The sequence below is a fragment of the Archocentrus centrarchus genome, chromosome 12, assembly GCF_007364275.1.
Source record: "Archocentrus centrarchus isolate MPI-CPG fArcCen1 chromosome 12, fArcCen1, whole genome shotgun sequence".
Classification (NCBI taxonomy): Eukaryota; Metazoa; Chordata; class Actinopteri; order Cichliformes; family Cichlidae; genus Archocentrus; species Archocentrus centrarchus.
This window is the reverse complement of record NC_044357.1, coordinates 10542623-10558929: the sequence shown is the minus strand read 5'-3', so window position 1 is coordinate 10558929 and position 16307 is coordinate 10542623. Positions and strand designations below refer to the sequence as shown.

General features: G+C 39.3%; 2 protein-coding genes across 2 annotated transcripts; one reads left to right on the top strand and one right to left on the bottom strand.

Annotated features, from left to right (window-relative positions):
* The first annotated feature begins 7986 nt into the window (after positions 1 to 7986).
* Positions 7987 to 11758, top strand: tescb (tescalcin b). The gene is made up of 8 exons (XM_030742918.1): positions 7987 to 8335; positions 8943 to 9012; positions 9098 to 9178; positions 9341 to 9480; positions 9568 to 9629; positions 9897 to 10004; positions 10081 to 10128; positions 11217 to 11758. The coding sequence occupies exons 1-8, from the start codon at positions 8272 to 8274 to the stop codon at positions 11262 to 11264; spliced, it is 621 nt and encodes a 206-aa protein (XP_030598778.1). The 5' UTR covers positions 7987 to 8271; the 3' UTR covers positions 11265 to 11758.
* A 2202-nt stretch (positions 11759 to 13960) lies between these two features.
* On the bottom strand, positions 13961 to 15359 carry m17 (IL-6 subfamily cytokine M17). Its single transcript, XM_030743126.1, has 3 exons — positions 15294 to 15359; positions 14748 to 14896; positions 13961 to 14641 (listed from the first exon to the last, which is right to left on the bottom strand). The coding sequence occupies exons 1-3, from the start codon at positions 15346 to 15348 to the stop codon at positions 14195 to 14197; spliced, it is 651 nt and encodes a 216-aa protein (XP_030598986.1). The 5' UTR covers positions 15349 to 15359; the 3' UTR covers positions 13961 to 14194.
* Between the last annotated feature and the right edge of the window lie 948 nt (positions 15360 to 16307).

Below are 16307 nucleotides of genomic sequence, written 5' to 3'. Positions count from 1 at the left end.
AATGTTTTGCATTACTGCCATTTGAGATTATGGATTTTTTGCTATTTAGGTTTAAAAGACTAGTGTAAGATGTATTGTTTGAACCCATGAAGGGTCTGTGATGTTAAACATGTCAAATCATGACAAAGTCCTAAATTAATTTCAAGGCAAACCAGCTAATATGTTGACATTAAAAGCACAGAGGTTATGCAGCCTTGCGCTTTAGAATTGAATCCTTAAAATCTCAATATTCTTAATGAAACAATATGGATGCTGTAATCTCACATATAGGATGAAAAGGGTCTCACTTTATGTGGGACTGCAAATAATTTTTATCCCTAGTCAAACATATGCTGTATGCATTGCCCCACATGTTGGCTCTGCAGGCCACTTTTCTAAAGTCTGACTTTCACACAGTGGTTGTGAAAAAAGCAGGAAAGCTGTCATCATGAGTCATCTGCAGATTAATCTGTCACTGTCTTTTTCTGCCAATATTACATCCAAAATCACAAGCCGTGCAGATTTGCGATGGAAACTAACACAAGGTAAAGCTAATGCAGCTACAGAAAGGCTGTGGAAGCTCCATATAATTCAGTTATCCAAGAGAGTTTTTTAGAAGCTTATTTTTCATTTTTGCAACTGGAAGAATATGGCGTGAAGTGGCGTGGTACACATGAGTCTTTGAATCTTTGGATTTGAATCTTGAGGCTCACAAGAAATGTGTGGCTCAAAAAAGAGGGATGCAAAAGCAGCTGAAGATGCAATTAACAACGTTTACCAGTTATTGGCATGAAGATGATTTGCTCATCACTTCTTAAATGCCAAACCTGGAATATAATTAATATATTAATATATTGAGTGCAAGCTGGATATATCCAAATTTAAGATCTCCCATCTTTACCTTTCAGTTTAAAAAAAAAAGGCTTAAAATTTATCACCACTTATAGGGCAGTAAATATCATTCGCTGAACTTTGTATTTATTAAACTGACAAATAAGACATTACCCTATAGAGGTTAAAGCCCTGAACATAATTCTTACACACCGGCCATGAGCTGTCAACTTTACAACGAGGCCAACATTTCTATTGCCAATAAACATTTTAGGAGGGAAATAGCGGCCAATAAGGTGATCCATCATTTAGCATACTGTAATCACATTACCTCAGGAGACCAAAATACTTTCGAAACAGTGACCCAGAAATAATAAGTGCAAATAAATAGCACTTTACACAATTAGTATCAGAATAAACACAGCTCTCTTGTTTCTTGCTGCTACTTTAAGGAAACTCTGGAGATTTTTGAATGCAAAATCTTTCCATTCAGGCATGTTTTGGCTGTTTTATCTTTATGTTTAATAGTGTGCATGCCTGCTAATAGTGATACCTTTATAGAATGCTTTCTTTCTCATCTTTCTACAACCACAATAAAAGAACTGAAATATTTTCCTTACAATAATAGGACCACATCTCTCCTTTGTAAATAACAATGCTGTATCTTTCTCTCTTTCTCGCTGTGTGACGTGGATTGTAGATGCTGAAGATCTGATTAGGTTTAAATGGGGAAGACCAGTGTCATTGTTTTTATCTAATGTAGCTAACGCATGATAAAAATCAGACAGCGGTCTCTTCATTCCACAAAACCAACCTTTGAGGAGTAAATCTGTGACTGTAGACTGCATATGGGACAAAGCCTGAGAGACACAGGGCTGCAAATGTTTTACTTTACAGTAGGTAGGAAACAAAGCTTTAATCAGAAGATTTAAAAAACTTCTTTAAAAAGTGCTAACAAATGCAAATTCAATGTAAATGTAGGACACCTGGCATTTGTTGACACTGTAATTGCATTTCTACTTTTGCAGATGATGCTTTCTTTTTTTTTTCTTCATGAAGTGACAGAGAGATATGAAGCTGAATGTGATAAAGGAAAGATTTCTTTCTCATTCTAAACAAGAAAGGAGCAGTTGCCACAAGTGAAGGAGCTCAGGTGAAGTATTGTAGAGTTATGGTACAAAGGATTGTGAGATTGATGATCAGTTAGGGGGCACTGCTGCCAGGCTTTGTATGAGAACGAGGGGGTTAGGCGAGCGCCGAGCTGTAAATTTAATATATGTAATTTATTAGTCGGCCTTCATTCAAATCCTCACCTGTGTTCACAAGCTTTGAAAAGTGACAGAAAGACTGTGATTGCAGATACAAGCCATCGTAATGAGTTTTCTCCACCGGGTGACTGGCTCTCCTCAAAGAGATCTCAGTGATTCTGCAAAACCTTAGTGCCAACCCACTCCTGCTTTGCACTGTGAGGAGCTGCACACTAAGGTGGTTCAGGGAACAAATGAAAATGCCAAGTTCGCTTTGGAGGTGTCCTCGGGCATGACCAATGGGGAAGACACCCCAGAACGGACACTTAAGGTTTTGCATCCTCTCTCTGATATGGATAAGAAAAATGACAATCTGTGTTCACTTAAGAAGATACTTTTACATTTTCTTTTTCAAGTTCCCAATTTACTGCAACCCTAAGAGGGATGAGCAGATAGGAAAACAAATGGATGGAGAAAAAAAATCCTAATTTGAGTCTTTTTGATCAAGATGTGATGGCTGAAACTTTACTGCCACATTTTCTGAAACATTTCTGCAACCTTACTCTTGGACAAGTGTGACTTACTGTCATCTTCGCCTGTCTCTGAACGGCTTGTACTCTGAAATTGATTTCTTTCTGTCTGGAGATCAGAGCATGCCCTGTCCACACCTCTGCAATCCCTGCTCCTTTTCTTTATTGACAAACCAAGGGCAAAAAAAGGGGGAAAAAATAAGAAAGAAAGGAAAAAGGCTCATTTCTCTGTCCTTTTACGTGCCATCAATTCAAAAATAACATGAAAAAATAGCTGTGAAATTACTTTCCAGATTTACTGGAAGGAGTAATAAAGCAGAAGGAGAAGCACTGTCATTCCTGCTGGACACAGACTCTTGATAAAAGAAATATGACGAATGGTTTCTGCCACAGAGACAGGAGGGTTTTCTGTTAGTATCCTTCTCATGAGACACATTAATTATTCCTTATTCAATTCACAGCGCCCCACCCACCCAGCCAGCCCGTTTTGATTTTAGAACTGGGTCACCTCCAAAGATATGAAAGTAATTAAAAGGTACCCAAAGAAAAAAAATGCATATGGACTCTTATTTCACATCCATTTGTATTAATGTGCAGCTGGCTTCACATACATATAAAAATATCTTGCACTCATTTGCACTCAATTACCTGAAATTAATTTCTTAGGTTGAAAGCAACCACAGATGAACACTTTATCACAAGTGAGTTTTTGTCTGCACAAGAAAAACAAAATCAATCTTATTTCATTGTAAGATATGAAAAGGGACCACCATCCCAATTTGGTGACAACAGAAATCAGAGCGTTTTGCTGTGTGTAAAATTACTCTGCAGGAATTGGTTTTCCATTTTTTGCTGTTGGGAAATGATCAAAAGCTGTCAAGTAACCAAATAAGAGAAATGCAAATAATAAAAAATTGGTTTTGATGCTCATTCAAAAACTTGTCATGTTGAATATCTGCCATCAGCCATTTGGCAATCGTCTGAGGAGGACGGTTTAATTTTCATTAAAGAGCTGATGATTATTCTTCATAAACACCTGTCCAAGTGAGAAGAACAAATAACATATTCCATCAAAACTCATCTGTACCTGGTTTATTTTGAGCGTCTTGTTTGTGCATAGGCAGCCTGCCAATTCCTTATGAATCTCACAGCCCGTACGTGCGTGTAACCGTGAACGACGTGTTTGTGTGAGTGTCGGGAAGACAGTGTGTCGCACATGTGTCTAGCGCATGTCTGTTTGGTGAAAGGAAGAGGCAGACAGGTGAAAAGAGAGATGGAGAAAGAGCGAGACATGTCGCCTCACCCTCAGGACGTCTCCTCTTTCTGAGCAGCTGTTGTCTGAGAGCTGGAAGCAGCACTGCGGCGCCCTGTCAACTCCTTCTCCCACAGAAGCCCCCGTGCATGCAAAACAGGAGCAGCCTGCCCTCTCTCCTTGGCCACGCTTTTCCACCCCTTTTTGTCTCCATATATAACAGACACCTCCTTATTTTCTCCCCCCTCTTCTTCCCCTTAGGTTTTATTCAAATCAATTTCAAGCTATCAAACGTAGTGTGCTCGGTAATAGTTACAAGACACAGAAACACAGCAGACAGCAAGTGAGACAATTTTATGGGAAAGAACATTTCAAGGGCAGAGACTGATAAAGAAAATGTATTGTTTTTTTTTTTTCAAACCTGATTGATTGTGTGCTATGAGATGCATCAGCTCCCCTGCACAGGGAGAATAAATGAACATGTTCATTTATTCTCTTGGTAAACCACAAACATCCTATTTAACTCTTAGCTGTCAAAGGCCACTGATGAGTAGAGAATTAAGCTTTTTCTTTTAAACTTACGATTCATTGACAATAATAGACTATAACTAAGTCAACAAACTTAAAAAAAAAACTATAGAAATAGCTACTTGTGGACACCTAACTTCTAAACAGCCTGGGAGTTTCAAAAAGCCTATAGCTTAAATTTAAGTTTCAAATGTGAAGGAATCTGCATCACCAAAGTACATTATTAATAAAGTCTGTCCTGGGTTGGGGCAAGTTTGACAGTTGACCTTGTAGCGTTTTTCACACTCTCATTAAAAACAATGTTTAAACGGCTTCGTCAAAAAGCACTCATAAAACATGGAGTCACAGTGTTCTATCCTATAAATATAAGCTGCATATAATAATTAGAAATAATGATGAACCTTATGTCTACAACACCTTTCTAATTCACACTTGGGAAAACAGTGGTTGGAGACTGAGGCAGTGAGAAATACAGATTTAGACCAGTCTGAATAATTAATCCAGAATCACTTCCAATTTCACTGTCAGAAAACAAGTGGAAGACCAATGGAGCCTAGCAGGATAAAATATCAGAATATGGAAATTTTTGTCAAGTAGTTTGGTTGAGTGACTCTTGTCCGTATGATGCCCATTGAGTCACCATTAGCAGTGACTTCTTTTGTTCCTTGAATGGAGGACACAACAATTCAGGGCGAGGCAATGAAGCTTGACAGCTTTGGAAACAGCTGTAAGACAAGACAGGTTCAACTGACTGACACATTCCTGAAAACCAATGAGCAGCCTGTGATTAACAAAGCAGTCAACATATTTAATGTAGAGGGAATGACAAGATATGAAACCCTGTGAGAGAGAAAACCATCAAATTTATCCAAAGAGTAGACACTACATGACATAAATGAACTTAATGCAGAAATACACAATATGTATTTAAAATTAATGCTGAAATACAGTGATGAAAACAGAACACACTCACATACAGGATAGGTGGCGCCTCAGACTCAAGATTTCAGCCCATTGTTAGCAAAATGCTGCCACCATGCGGTGCATATTAGCACTGCATGTTTTAAATTCATAACTGTTTTTATATGTAACTTGTCATGATGTGTACACGAATAAGTTTCTATGAAAGTGGATATCTAATAAATTATTCAATCTCTCCAGAAACCAGATGTTTAAGTGCATTTTTCATCTGTACTGTAACATTTTCACAATGCAGTTCCACGAAACAAAACAATTTCTCATTCTTTAAAATTATTGCCCAAGCTCTTCAAGATCATATGAATTACTGAAAGATAGTGACTTGAATTGAACTGGAATTCCTTCCAGTTTCTCATGAAGGATGTAAAGACAAGACTCCCTACATGCCTGAGTATGTGTTCAAACATTTTCCACTGACTCACACAGGGCAGGAACTCATTGCAGATTGCTGAATGGTCTGTGGTTCGCAACATTCAAACATGACCACAGACAGGAAGATCTCACAGCAGCTGTTTTGCCAGATAGGAGTGGCCTGAAGTGCAATATTCTGGTGTAGCACGCTCTAAACAGTAACATTAACGGCCATGTTTCTTTCTGTGTCAGGTGTTGTTCAAATAAGCTATTAGAAGTGTTGGGGGAGTTATTCGGATCTGACAGTAGATGCAGATTATCAGGGCTTTTACTTTTTATCAAAATTAAATCATCCCATATGATGATCACCATTTACTTTGGAGTTCAAACTGAAACAAATAGATGTGTAAAGGTCTTTTCAAATCAATATGACTATGCAATTACAACAAATTGCGGTTAAACTAGTTTGGCAGTAGTTTGCTGGCAGATAAAAGATATTTATATCTGTGTTTCAAATAGTTCAGTTACTTTACAAAAAAATTACCATAAAAGGAAAACATGGAACCAGGCCTGGGGAGGGTGCTCGATGGAGAGTGCCTGGTGGCTGGGCCTTAGCCTGTGGGGCCACACCAGCTGCAGCCTGAAGTGGGTGCATGGGCCCACCACCCACAGGGGGCACCTTAGGGATGTGTCAGGTGGCAGCCAAGGGTGGAGACCCTGGCAGAGCGATCAAGGTTATCAGGGCTGGCGATTGTGATATGGAACATCACCACTCTGGTGAGAAAGGAGATACTAGCTAGATATAGTTGGACTCACCTCAACCCATGGCCTGGGCTCTGGAACGTCTATTGGAGCCGGGTTGGACTCCAGTCTGGAGTTGCCCTCAGTGAGAAGTGGCGGGCTGGGGTGGGTATCCTTGTATCCTCTTGGCTTGCTGTCTGTATTTTAGTGTTTTTAACCAGTGGATGAGAGGGTTGTTTCCCTGCTCCTTTGGGCCAGGAAACAAGTCCTGAATGTCATTTGTGCAAAGTCTGGGGCCGAGGGGGACGATTTGTTCAAAAACTCTAGGATACAGTTTTTAATGTTGTGAATATCAATTTGTAAAACTAAACTTGAATATATAAGGAGTCAGGAAGTCATGAATAAGGAGGATGGAAACCTGTGCAAGGAAGGAAAGATTCTTCAGATTAAGTAACGAGTCGTTTACCTGAGTGAGCATTCTGCCTTTGAGATGATTTTAGAAGGCGTGCCTTATTAAGTAACAGGCCGCTTACCTGAGCTGAATATTCTGCTTCTGAAGAAATCCCTGAAGTCGTACCTGCTTTAGTGACTGAAATTTTGCCCCGTGCTGAACATTTAGCTTAGAAGAAGATTCTTTGTTTATTTCTGTTGTGAGATCATGAGTTGCTCATTAAAGCCTTGTGAAACTGTGTTTGGCATTTCAAGCCCTTGGTTCCTTTTTGTGAACTGTGACAGACATTATGTGTTCAGAGAAGTTGCTATTTTAGAAGCTGAGCAATCCAGCCATACTCCTGCCTTGACTCTGACATTCCTCCCACCATCCCTTTGAATAGTTAAGAGGGGAATTCCTGTAGAAAAATCACCTGATTTTAAATTTTCTTAACTACTTCCCCAAGTCGGGAACTGGGGCTGCAGCTAATCCCAGCTGTCACAAGAGGAAAGGTGGGATACACCCTGGACAGGTCAGCAGTCTACAGCAGAGAAAACTATTTACTCCCTGTTCAAGTGAGCTATTTTAAACAATTTTCTAATAAACATAAAATATATTTCTTTCTAGAGTATCTCTAACACTATTCTCTGGGGCTTGAACAAAGGCAACTGGACTTCTTTAAGTTTGTTGAAAATGTCTCACCTCTCATCCAAAAGACTTCTTCAGTACTAAACCAAACGGTGGAGATTCCCAGGTATTAGAAGAAGTCCAGTCGCCTTTTTTCAAGCTCCAGGGACCACTATGACCTGGGTGACTGATAACCTACATGGAAATATTCCCTAACACAATATTTTACACTAAATTTTAGAACTATTTAAAAATTAGACTACGTGAGTATCCAGATTCTGAGGGTTGCACTGTTAACAACAGGTGGGTTCATACATGTAGGTCCACCTGTGGAACTGGCAGCCTTAAATGGCAGGTATACTGTATTCCATAGTGAGGTAAGCCTATCTGAATAGATTAAAAAATGACGCAGGCCACTTCAGCCGTCTTTACCCCATGTGAAGACTACTTGTGCATCTTCTTACTCTGCACTTCCTTGCAAACAAACAGGTCGCGGCGTCTGAATATAAAATCGGTCATTTAAGCTGCACCCTGTAGCTGCTAAGTGAGTGTCGTCATCGGGACGGTCGTTGCGGAAGTGGCGTTCGCTGTTTGCGGAGGATGAAACCTGCTCGGTGAGCACGCAGGGGACAAGAGCACTGAGATGAAAAGGATCTGCCGTAGAAACAAACAGGTGGATGTGGATTATCTGGAAGCATGAAATCTGTTTGAGTTCATTTGAGACCCCTCTGCGCTCCCTTTAAAATCGGGCTGGCCAGGAAAGATCTCTTTGGAGCCATGGGTGCATTACAGTCCTTACCTGGACAGGCAGAATATTGTGATCTGACGGCAAAGACGGGCTGTGAGTAGTCATCATCATCGGGCTGTTGTTTGCATCACTTTAAAAAGCTTTCATTTCAGACATGCAGCATCAGCCTGCGAAAAAAACAGGAACTCACTGCGACGGAAAGATAATTTTAATGAATCCTTGCTTAAAGCAGTCTTAAAGAGGAAATACGGCCATGTCAACATAATGATCAACATTTGGTTTAGTATTCAATTACGTGTTAGCCATCACTGTATATAAGATAAACTAGTCTTTGTGGTGCATTAGCGATGAATAATTTAAAGTGCAAGTGAATGGAAGTGAAACTTTACCCAGTTTGCAGCGAGAGGTGTAGTTAATAATAGATCAGACTCTATTGAAAGCGTTGTCAACAACCATTTAAAACAAACATCCGAAAGCTGAACCCACATGTTATACATTTCCATATGACCTTATGGTTTCACCTGTAGATTCTACTAAACAGTCTGAGAGACAAGAGAGGGCAAAGTGCTTTACATAAAATGTGAATATCCAAATTAGCTGCCTTTAAAGCTTCCAGTAATAAATAAAGATCAGGCAGCTAATCTTAGCCTGCAGTTTTCAAAGGTAATTTGTTCTAAACTTTCTGCTTCTCTATTTTCAGTTTCATTTGAACAGATCGGCGTTCTTCGTAAAAGGTTTAAACAGCTGAGCCACAATGAAGAAACTCTACGGTAAGCTGACATTTATTCTTTTAAAGTTGGGCGTGTTTCTGTTTGTTCTTTCATTTATTCATGAAAATCTGTTTTATGCCCTCAGGAGAGATCACTTCAATGAAATCCACGACCTAACATTCAATCCCATCCGTGCACAGATCATAGAGGCTTTCTTTGACAGGAGGTGCAGTAAGGGATCATTGCTTTTAATCATTTCACTCCTGTTTCTTTTCTAAATCAGAAACAGTTCTTAAATGTAAGAAATTAAATAAAATGATAGAAGAAGTTACAGGTACAAGTCATCAGTTCTTGTTCTTAAAAACATCTGATTTGCTTTTTTCTTCAGAAACTTTCATCAGGATGGCCAGGGGAAGGTTCGGGAGATTGGCTTTGAAGAGTTTGTGGTGGTCATGTCACATTTCAGGCCGCCGTCACTGCACATGACAGAAGAGCAGCGTGAAAAGATCAGGAAGGAGAAACTGAGATGTGCGTCTTAGAAGAAATCGCATGATCACGTGCTTGATTTTTATCTGACCATGACATAAAGTCAAACCTGTGTTTGTTTTTCTGCAGTTTTATTCAACATGCATGATACAGACAACAATGGGACGATAACGCTCGAGGAATACAGACATGTAAGATCAAACAAGAAAAAACAAAAAAGAAGTTTTTGAATGAAGTACAAACAGCATTTATTCGTAGTCTGGGGAAATGATCACAATGGTACATGCACAGTCATATTAGGTTTATTATTTATAAAGTTATCACTATTATCTGATCATTCTCAGCTGAGATTTGAAGCCATCTAAATATACCAAGTTGTAAAAGTAAATTATCACTTTGTTTCACATGTAAGTCTAGGAGTTGGGTATTAGTTATTGCTGCTGTTCACATCTGTTCAGGTGGTGGAGGAGCTGTTATCTCGGAGTGGGACACTGGAGAAGGAAACAGCCAAATCCATTGCTGACGCAGCCATGTTGGAGGTGGCCAGTATTTCAGTGGGTCACATGGTATGTCAGCTGTAGCACCTCAAGATAACATTAAGTTGTCTGGATAAAGTGAACAACTTCACTTTCTGACACACAGGAGCCTGATGAATTCTATGAGGGGATCACATTTGAGCACTTTCTCAAGGTTGGTACACATAATGCACACTTATAATATAATACAATATAATATACACTCATCAGTCACTTTGTTAGGTACACCTTGCTGGTATCTGGTTGGTTTGAACTTCCTTAATTCTTCGTACTGTAGCATAGCTTCAGCAAGGTGCTGGAAACATTCCTCGGAGATGGAGGCCATTTGTGTGCAGTGAACTCAAGGCCATGTTCAAGATACCAATTTGAGATGATGTCAGCTCTGTGACACGGTGTGTTATCCTGCTGGAGGAAGCCATCAGAAGATGGGTACACTGTGGACATAAAGGGATGGACATAGTCAGCAGCAATGCTTAGGCAGGCTGTGGTGTTTAAATGATGCTCAGTTGGTAGAAAGGGCCCAAAGTGTGCCAAGAAAACCTCACATTAGATCACCAGAAGTGTGACCTGTTGATACCCTACCATCCAAATGTGACAGCCAGAATTGAGACTCATCAAACCAGGCAACATTTTTCCAGTCTTCTTTAGTCCACTTTGGTGAGCCCATGAGAGCTGTAGCCTGAGTTTCCCATTTTAGCTGACAGGCACCTGGTGTGGTCTTCTGCAACTGTAGCACATGTGCTTCAAGGTTTAACCCGTTGTGCATTCAGGGGTGCTCTTACCTCTTACCTTGGCTGTAACCAGTGGTTATTTGAAATACTGTTACTGTCATATTAGCTCAAAGCATTCTGGCCATTCTCCTCTGACATCAACAAGGCCCTTTCACCCAGATAGCTGACACTCACTGGATATTTTCTCTTTTTTGGATGATTCACTGTAAATCCTCAAAGATGCCTGTGTGGGGAAAATCCCAGTAGATCAGCAGTTTCTGAAATACTTAAATCACCTTTCTTCCAAATTCTGATGTTTGGATTTGAACTTCAGCAGGTCATATTGACCATGTCTAAATGCACCGAGTTGCTACCATAGATATTACCAGTTGAACAGATATTACTATTATTAGCAGCTGACCAGGTGTACCTTAATAAAGTGTCTGATGCGTGTTTCTGTTAACTACTTTCTTGATCAGTTTGAAGCTGGTACAAACCGATGAAGGTTTGAATGTAAAACTGTGTTTTGCAGTTGCTGAATGGGTTTGATATTGAATCAAGAATGACCATTCGCTTTTGAACACGAACACCACAACCTTGTGTGAGTGAGGTTGGTATGCTAAAATATGCAGTGCAAAATTGCGTTTTCAATGTAGTGTTTCTCTGTTTTTTAAGGTTTATTGCTTGCACTGAATATATGCCTTATCTATGTTTGAATAACTATGCAAATCCAAAGACAATATGTATGGTTTGGATGGAAGTAATTTATTAGACTGTTAGCAATACTTGATATATTTACTCTGCACTTCTAATAGTTGGATGAAGCAATATTAATCAAATATCCAGCGCTGACTAACCAACATTATGACTCTATGCATGGAAGTATGGATGCTTGGTGAACATTTAAAAATGTTATTGCCATAAATCAATGAGTCTCAATAATCAGGGATATAAAGGTGTGTCTTTAAATGTATCTGGATGTGTCTCTATTAAGACAATTAAGTTAAACAGCCTTTTATTTATGTCACAAACACATCTCTTCCTGATGCATGCTCTGTACATTGTATTTGAACAATAAACGACCCCATAAAACTGTCATTACTTCAGTTCATGATTTAGATGCTTGATAAAAGGAAATGGGAGTGCTGTTCTGCATGAATAAATGCCTCAAGGCAGAATCAGAGTACTGAACGTCTAAGGAGAACGGGTGTCATACAAGTCATGATAGAAATGTTGTTTCAGTCAACCCCCACCCACCCCCTTTTCTAATCTCAGTTCTGCTTCATTATGCAAAGATGATTACTACCTTTTATGGTTAGCTGGCGTGGGAAACAGTTTGGTTACATTTAATGTTGGAAGCAAAAGGAGATCACAGGATTTCTCAGAAAAGTCAACATACCCTGAAAAAGGATGACTCATGGAAATCTTCATTAGCTGCTGTGTCTGTGGTATAGAAGTTCCTTGCAATATATACATATATATTCAACTTCTCTTTAATGATGAAAAGACATCACAATACAAGGTGAGTCAGAGAACAGAGAAGCTGTGTTTGGTATGATGTTTATGAGCTGACAGTGCATCATCTTAGTGTGAGACAGCGATGTTTTATGTTTGACCACAGACCCTCCTTGTTCTTACACATCATTTTACGGGTTCACTCTTTTTTTTTTTTTAAATCAGAAGTTAAAATCAATAGATGGAATCTTATGTTAGCAATACTAGAAAGCAAAAATGTTGACAACTTGAGAAAGTGTGAAGATAAGTAGGAAGTCTGAAGTTTCCTGCCGAGTGGTTACAGTATGAACCACATGTAATACTCAAAATAGGGATACTTTGATTGTGGCTAGCAAATATCCTTTTTTTTTTCTCCCCATGTTTCTCTAGTTCTTATAACAGTCAAAATGCTTAAAATATGAAAAGAAAAGTAAATCCTGAAACAAACTGGTTTGTTAACATGAATGAGTATTAGCCTTATAAATGTTTATTTTTTGCAGTGGTGCTTCATAACCATGAATTTATGAATTCGGCCCTTGGTGCATACTGCCATCTACAGGTCAAAATATGTAAAAGCATATAAAATGATCATGACCTTGCACCTGCTTCTTTAATGTGCACCTGCAACTTTAATGTATCTTCACCTACAGCAGATCCATCAGATATCTGATCTGTCACAAAAGCACATGCCACAACTGCAACTTTTTAACTTTACAAAGCTGCAGTTGTGGTTTATATTTATATTTGTCACTACTATTTGATGATGTCTAATTTAAGAGTAATAGCCTTTCACTGCTTCATTTGAAATTATTGATGTTATAGCTATAAATTGATTACAGGTAGGTAGTTAGTGGTTGCTGCAGTTGCAAAACAGTCCCTGCATTCGATCTCCAACCGTGTCTCATTCTGGTGAGCATGTCCTGTGTGACACTAAAATAACACAGACTACTGATTTCCATCCAGTAGGCAAAATAGTGAGTTAATCAGGGGGATTCAAGAGATATTTTGGTGACAATTTGACTACAATGTAGACTGAAGAACGACTGTTGCCCTGAGGTACCCTCTTTGTTTGTGCCTTAAATAAGACAGAGTTATAAGAGGGAACTTGATTCATGACCCAGAGTGAATCCCCCTTCTACTTCCAGTTTCCCAACAGCTTGTGACCTGAGGAAAGTTTAACTTAGAATTACTTCACTCCAGTAAATATCCTTATTGTCAGTGTGTATAGAGGTCACATATGTCTCTGCAGAACCTGTTCATTATCTGGTTAAAAAGGCTGCATATATAAGCAGTTTCCTTTGTAGCTGCTTCTATTTAAGGCATGCAAGTATGCAAACCATACACTATTACTGAATATTTGTTATCTGACCACACACACCCACACCTTGTGACTGGCCAGACAGCCCGCCAGTTGCATGAAATCTTTCCTATCTGATGCAGCCTGTTGAACACATGCGTCATTCAGAGTTGATATCACACAGTCAGCGTCTCAGCAGCTTCCTGATTTTCTTTTAACCCCTTTGGATGGACTGATTCTGTGCGGATCACAAGTTATAGTGTTTTTTTGTTGTTGTTGTTTTAATGTCATCTAAACTTGTCACAAAGAAAGAAGTGTTATTAATGTAGAAACATGTCTGTATCAAAGCCGATTTTAGCCAATGAGCAGGCACCAGTGATGCATTAAAATCCATGTACTTTTTTCAGATGGTCTCTGACAATGATGCAAAACACAAAGCTGACAACATGGTTCAGATGCAGGCTTTTTTTAATAGTTGTGTCTATGGCAAATAAGCATCGGCAACACAGGACATTTCACAAATTAAATATATATTACATGGACAGAAAAGTTCTTTAACAGCATGAATCGTACCAGAAACCAATGAAAATAAATATTAAATACTATAAATAGGCTTGCATTGATGTACCAGTCACCTTCATACTCACTTTTGTTTTTTAAGTCTCTCAGGAAACTGTCTGTGTGTGGCCAGCTTCTGGTCATCGTCAGATTGCATTCATTCATATCCTCTTTCTGCACACTTTGCTTTTTAGATTCCTTAGTTCTTTGGAAACATTTGACATGAACTCCTTGTAGGTCTTCAGGACCACACATCCATACACCTTCTGCTGGAAGACATTCTGAGCCGGAGGTAGTGTTGTTGGCCCCCCCGCTGGCTCTGGTACGGGCAGGTTTGGGAAGAGTCTCTGATAAAATTTGTTTATGAGACCAGCCAGGCTCTTACTGCGAATGCTGAGTCTGGTGAGATCTTTGAGCAGAGGGCTCTGAGGTGACTGTAAGTCTATTTGCTGCTCGTACACACGTTTAAAATGTGGGAAGAAGGCTTGGAGATGTGTGTAGATGCTTGCTATCTTCTCTGGGGGCTCCAGCCCGGAGATGTTGGGATCAGGAATGTTGTTCACTGACACCTTGCAGAAGAGCTCTGACATTTCCCCTTGAGTGGCTTTCTGCAAAAATGAAAATATAGCACAATGAGAAAACAATTAGGTGATATAGCTTTTAAGTATACAAGTCAGTATACCATGAGGATAGTCAAACAGAGCAGCTACTCACATATGTCTTGATTAGGTCACCAGATTCCTTGTGTACAAGTCTGGTGAGCTTCAAAGTCTGCTGCAGGTCATCCCCACAGTGCTGATTCTTGCTTGCTGCCACATTTTTTGTTGAATCAACAGTCATAAGCAGCAGGAGAGAGAGTAACGCTGAGGAGAAAGGAACTGGTCAGTCATGGTTATCCTTCATCACATCAGTGGGTTTGAGGGGAACTTTGTATAAAAACCACAAGTGGTCATTTTTTTTTTTTTTTTAACATGATTTGTAAAAAGGCTTCTTTTTCTTTTTCTTTTTTCTTTTTTTTACAGCAAATACACAGCAAGTAAAGACTAACACACTGTTGTTTCAGTTATTTTATGAAACAGAATGCTGAGAAACCAACAAACATTATTTCCGTGACTGATGCAGAAAACGGCAAACTGCACTTAGTTTCACAATAGCTGCAAGTCATTAAAAATAACCACATCCCCCTGCACAATGTCAAGAAAAGGTGCAAAAGTGCTTTCCATTTTAATTAAAAAAAGAAGACAAAAGAGTAAAACTTACTTGCTACTGATTCCATGAACTGCTGAAAATGCATATTCTTTACATGACCATTCATTCTCCTCTTGGTATCACAAGCAAATTGTGCGGACTTGTCATAATCACACTCCTTTAAAACTTTTTTAGACAGAAACCACACATTGTCACAGGAGGAAGTGACGTGCACTTATGAGGCAACCAAATTTCCCAGAATTTCCTCCTCTTGTTCACATGTGCATTTTTTTTTTCTCTTGCGCCCATATCAATCAAAGTGGTTGACGTCCTGACATGCCCATCAAGAGAGCAGGCATGTAGGGGCATTGTCTGATCATTAGGACATGTGTGGACATAGGTTGTAGCATGACTATTTAAAATAGCACTTCCTTTTCCATGCATGGAAACTAAACACACATTTATATATTTAAATCACTTGAGAAGCAGTAATCTGCTAAATTAGAAAACAGTGTCAGACAAATTCAAATCATACCAGGAGTGAGGTCTACCTACACTCTGACTCAGTTAACCAAATTGGTTTCTACCACTCTCTAAATAGCAATGGTGAGAAAATTGTGTGCGCAGAGAGGTAAATGTGACCTCATCACAGCGTGCGCAAAGTTGTGTGCTGATGATGTGTATGCATTTTATAAATCAGCAAAGAAACCCTTTAAAGTTTCTTGTTTGCAGGAAGAATCTAATATTATTTAGGATCTACTGGTCTGTGCATAGCTTTCAGTGGCTTCACTTGGTTAAATACGACCTAAACAAATTCAAAAACAAAACCACACGACAACAGCCATGAGCGTCCTGCTGCTGCCTGGCAAAGTTCACTCTGACAATACCAGCAAATTCAAAGGTAAGTGAGTAAATGCCATGTATAGACCACAGTGTGTGTGGCTTACAGGGGGAATTCTTTTGAAAGCTGTATCATATTGTTATTTTTCTACCTTCTTTCAAATTTGGTAAATAGTTCTCCTGAATTTCATCTCTTAACCCTAAATCCCCTCCTGAGACCACGTGTCTTTTTTGCAGCAATATTTT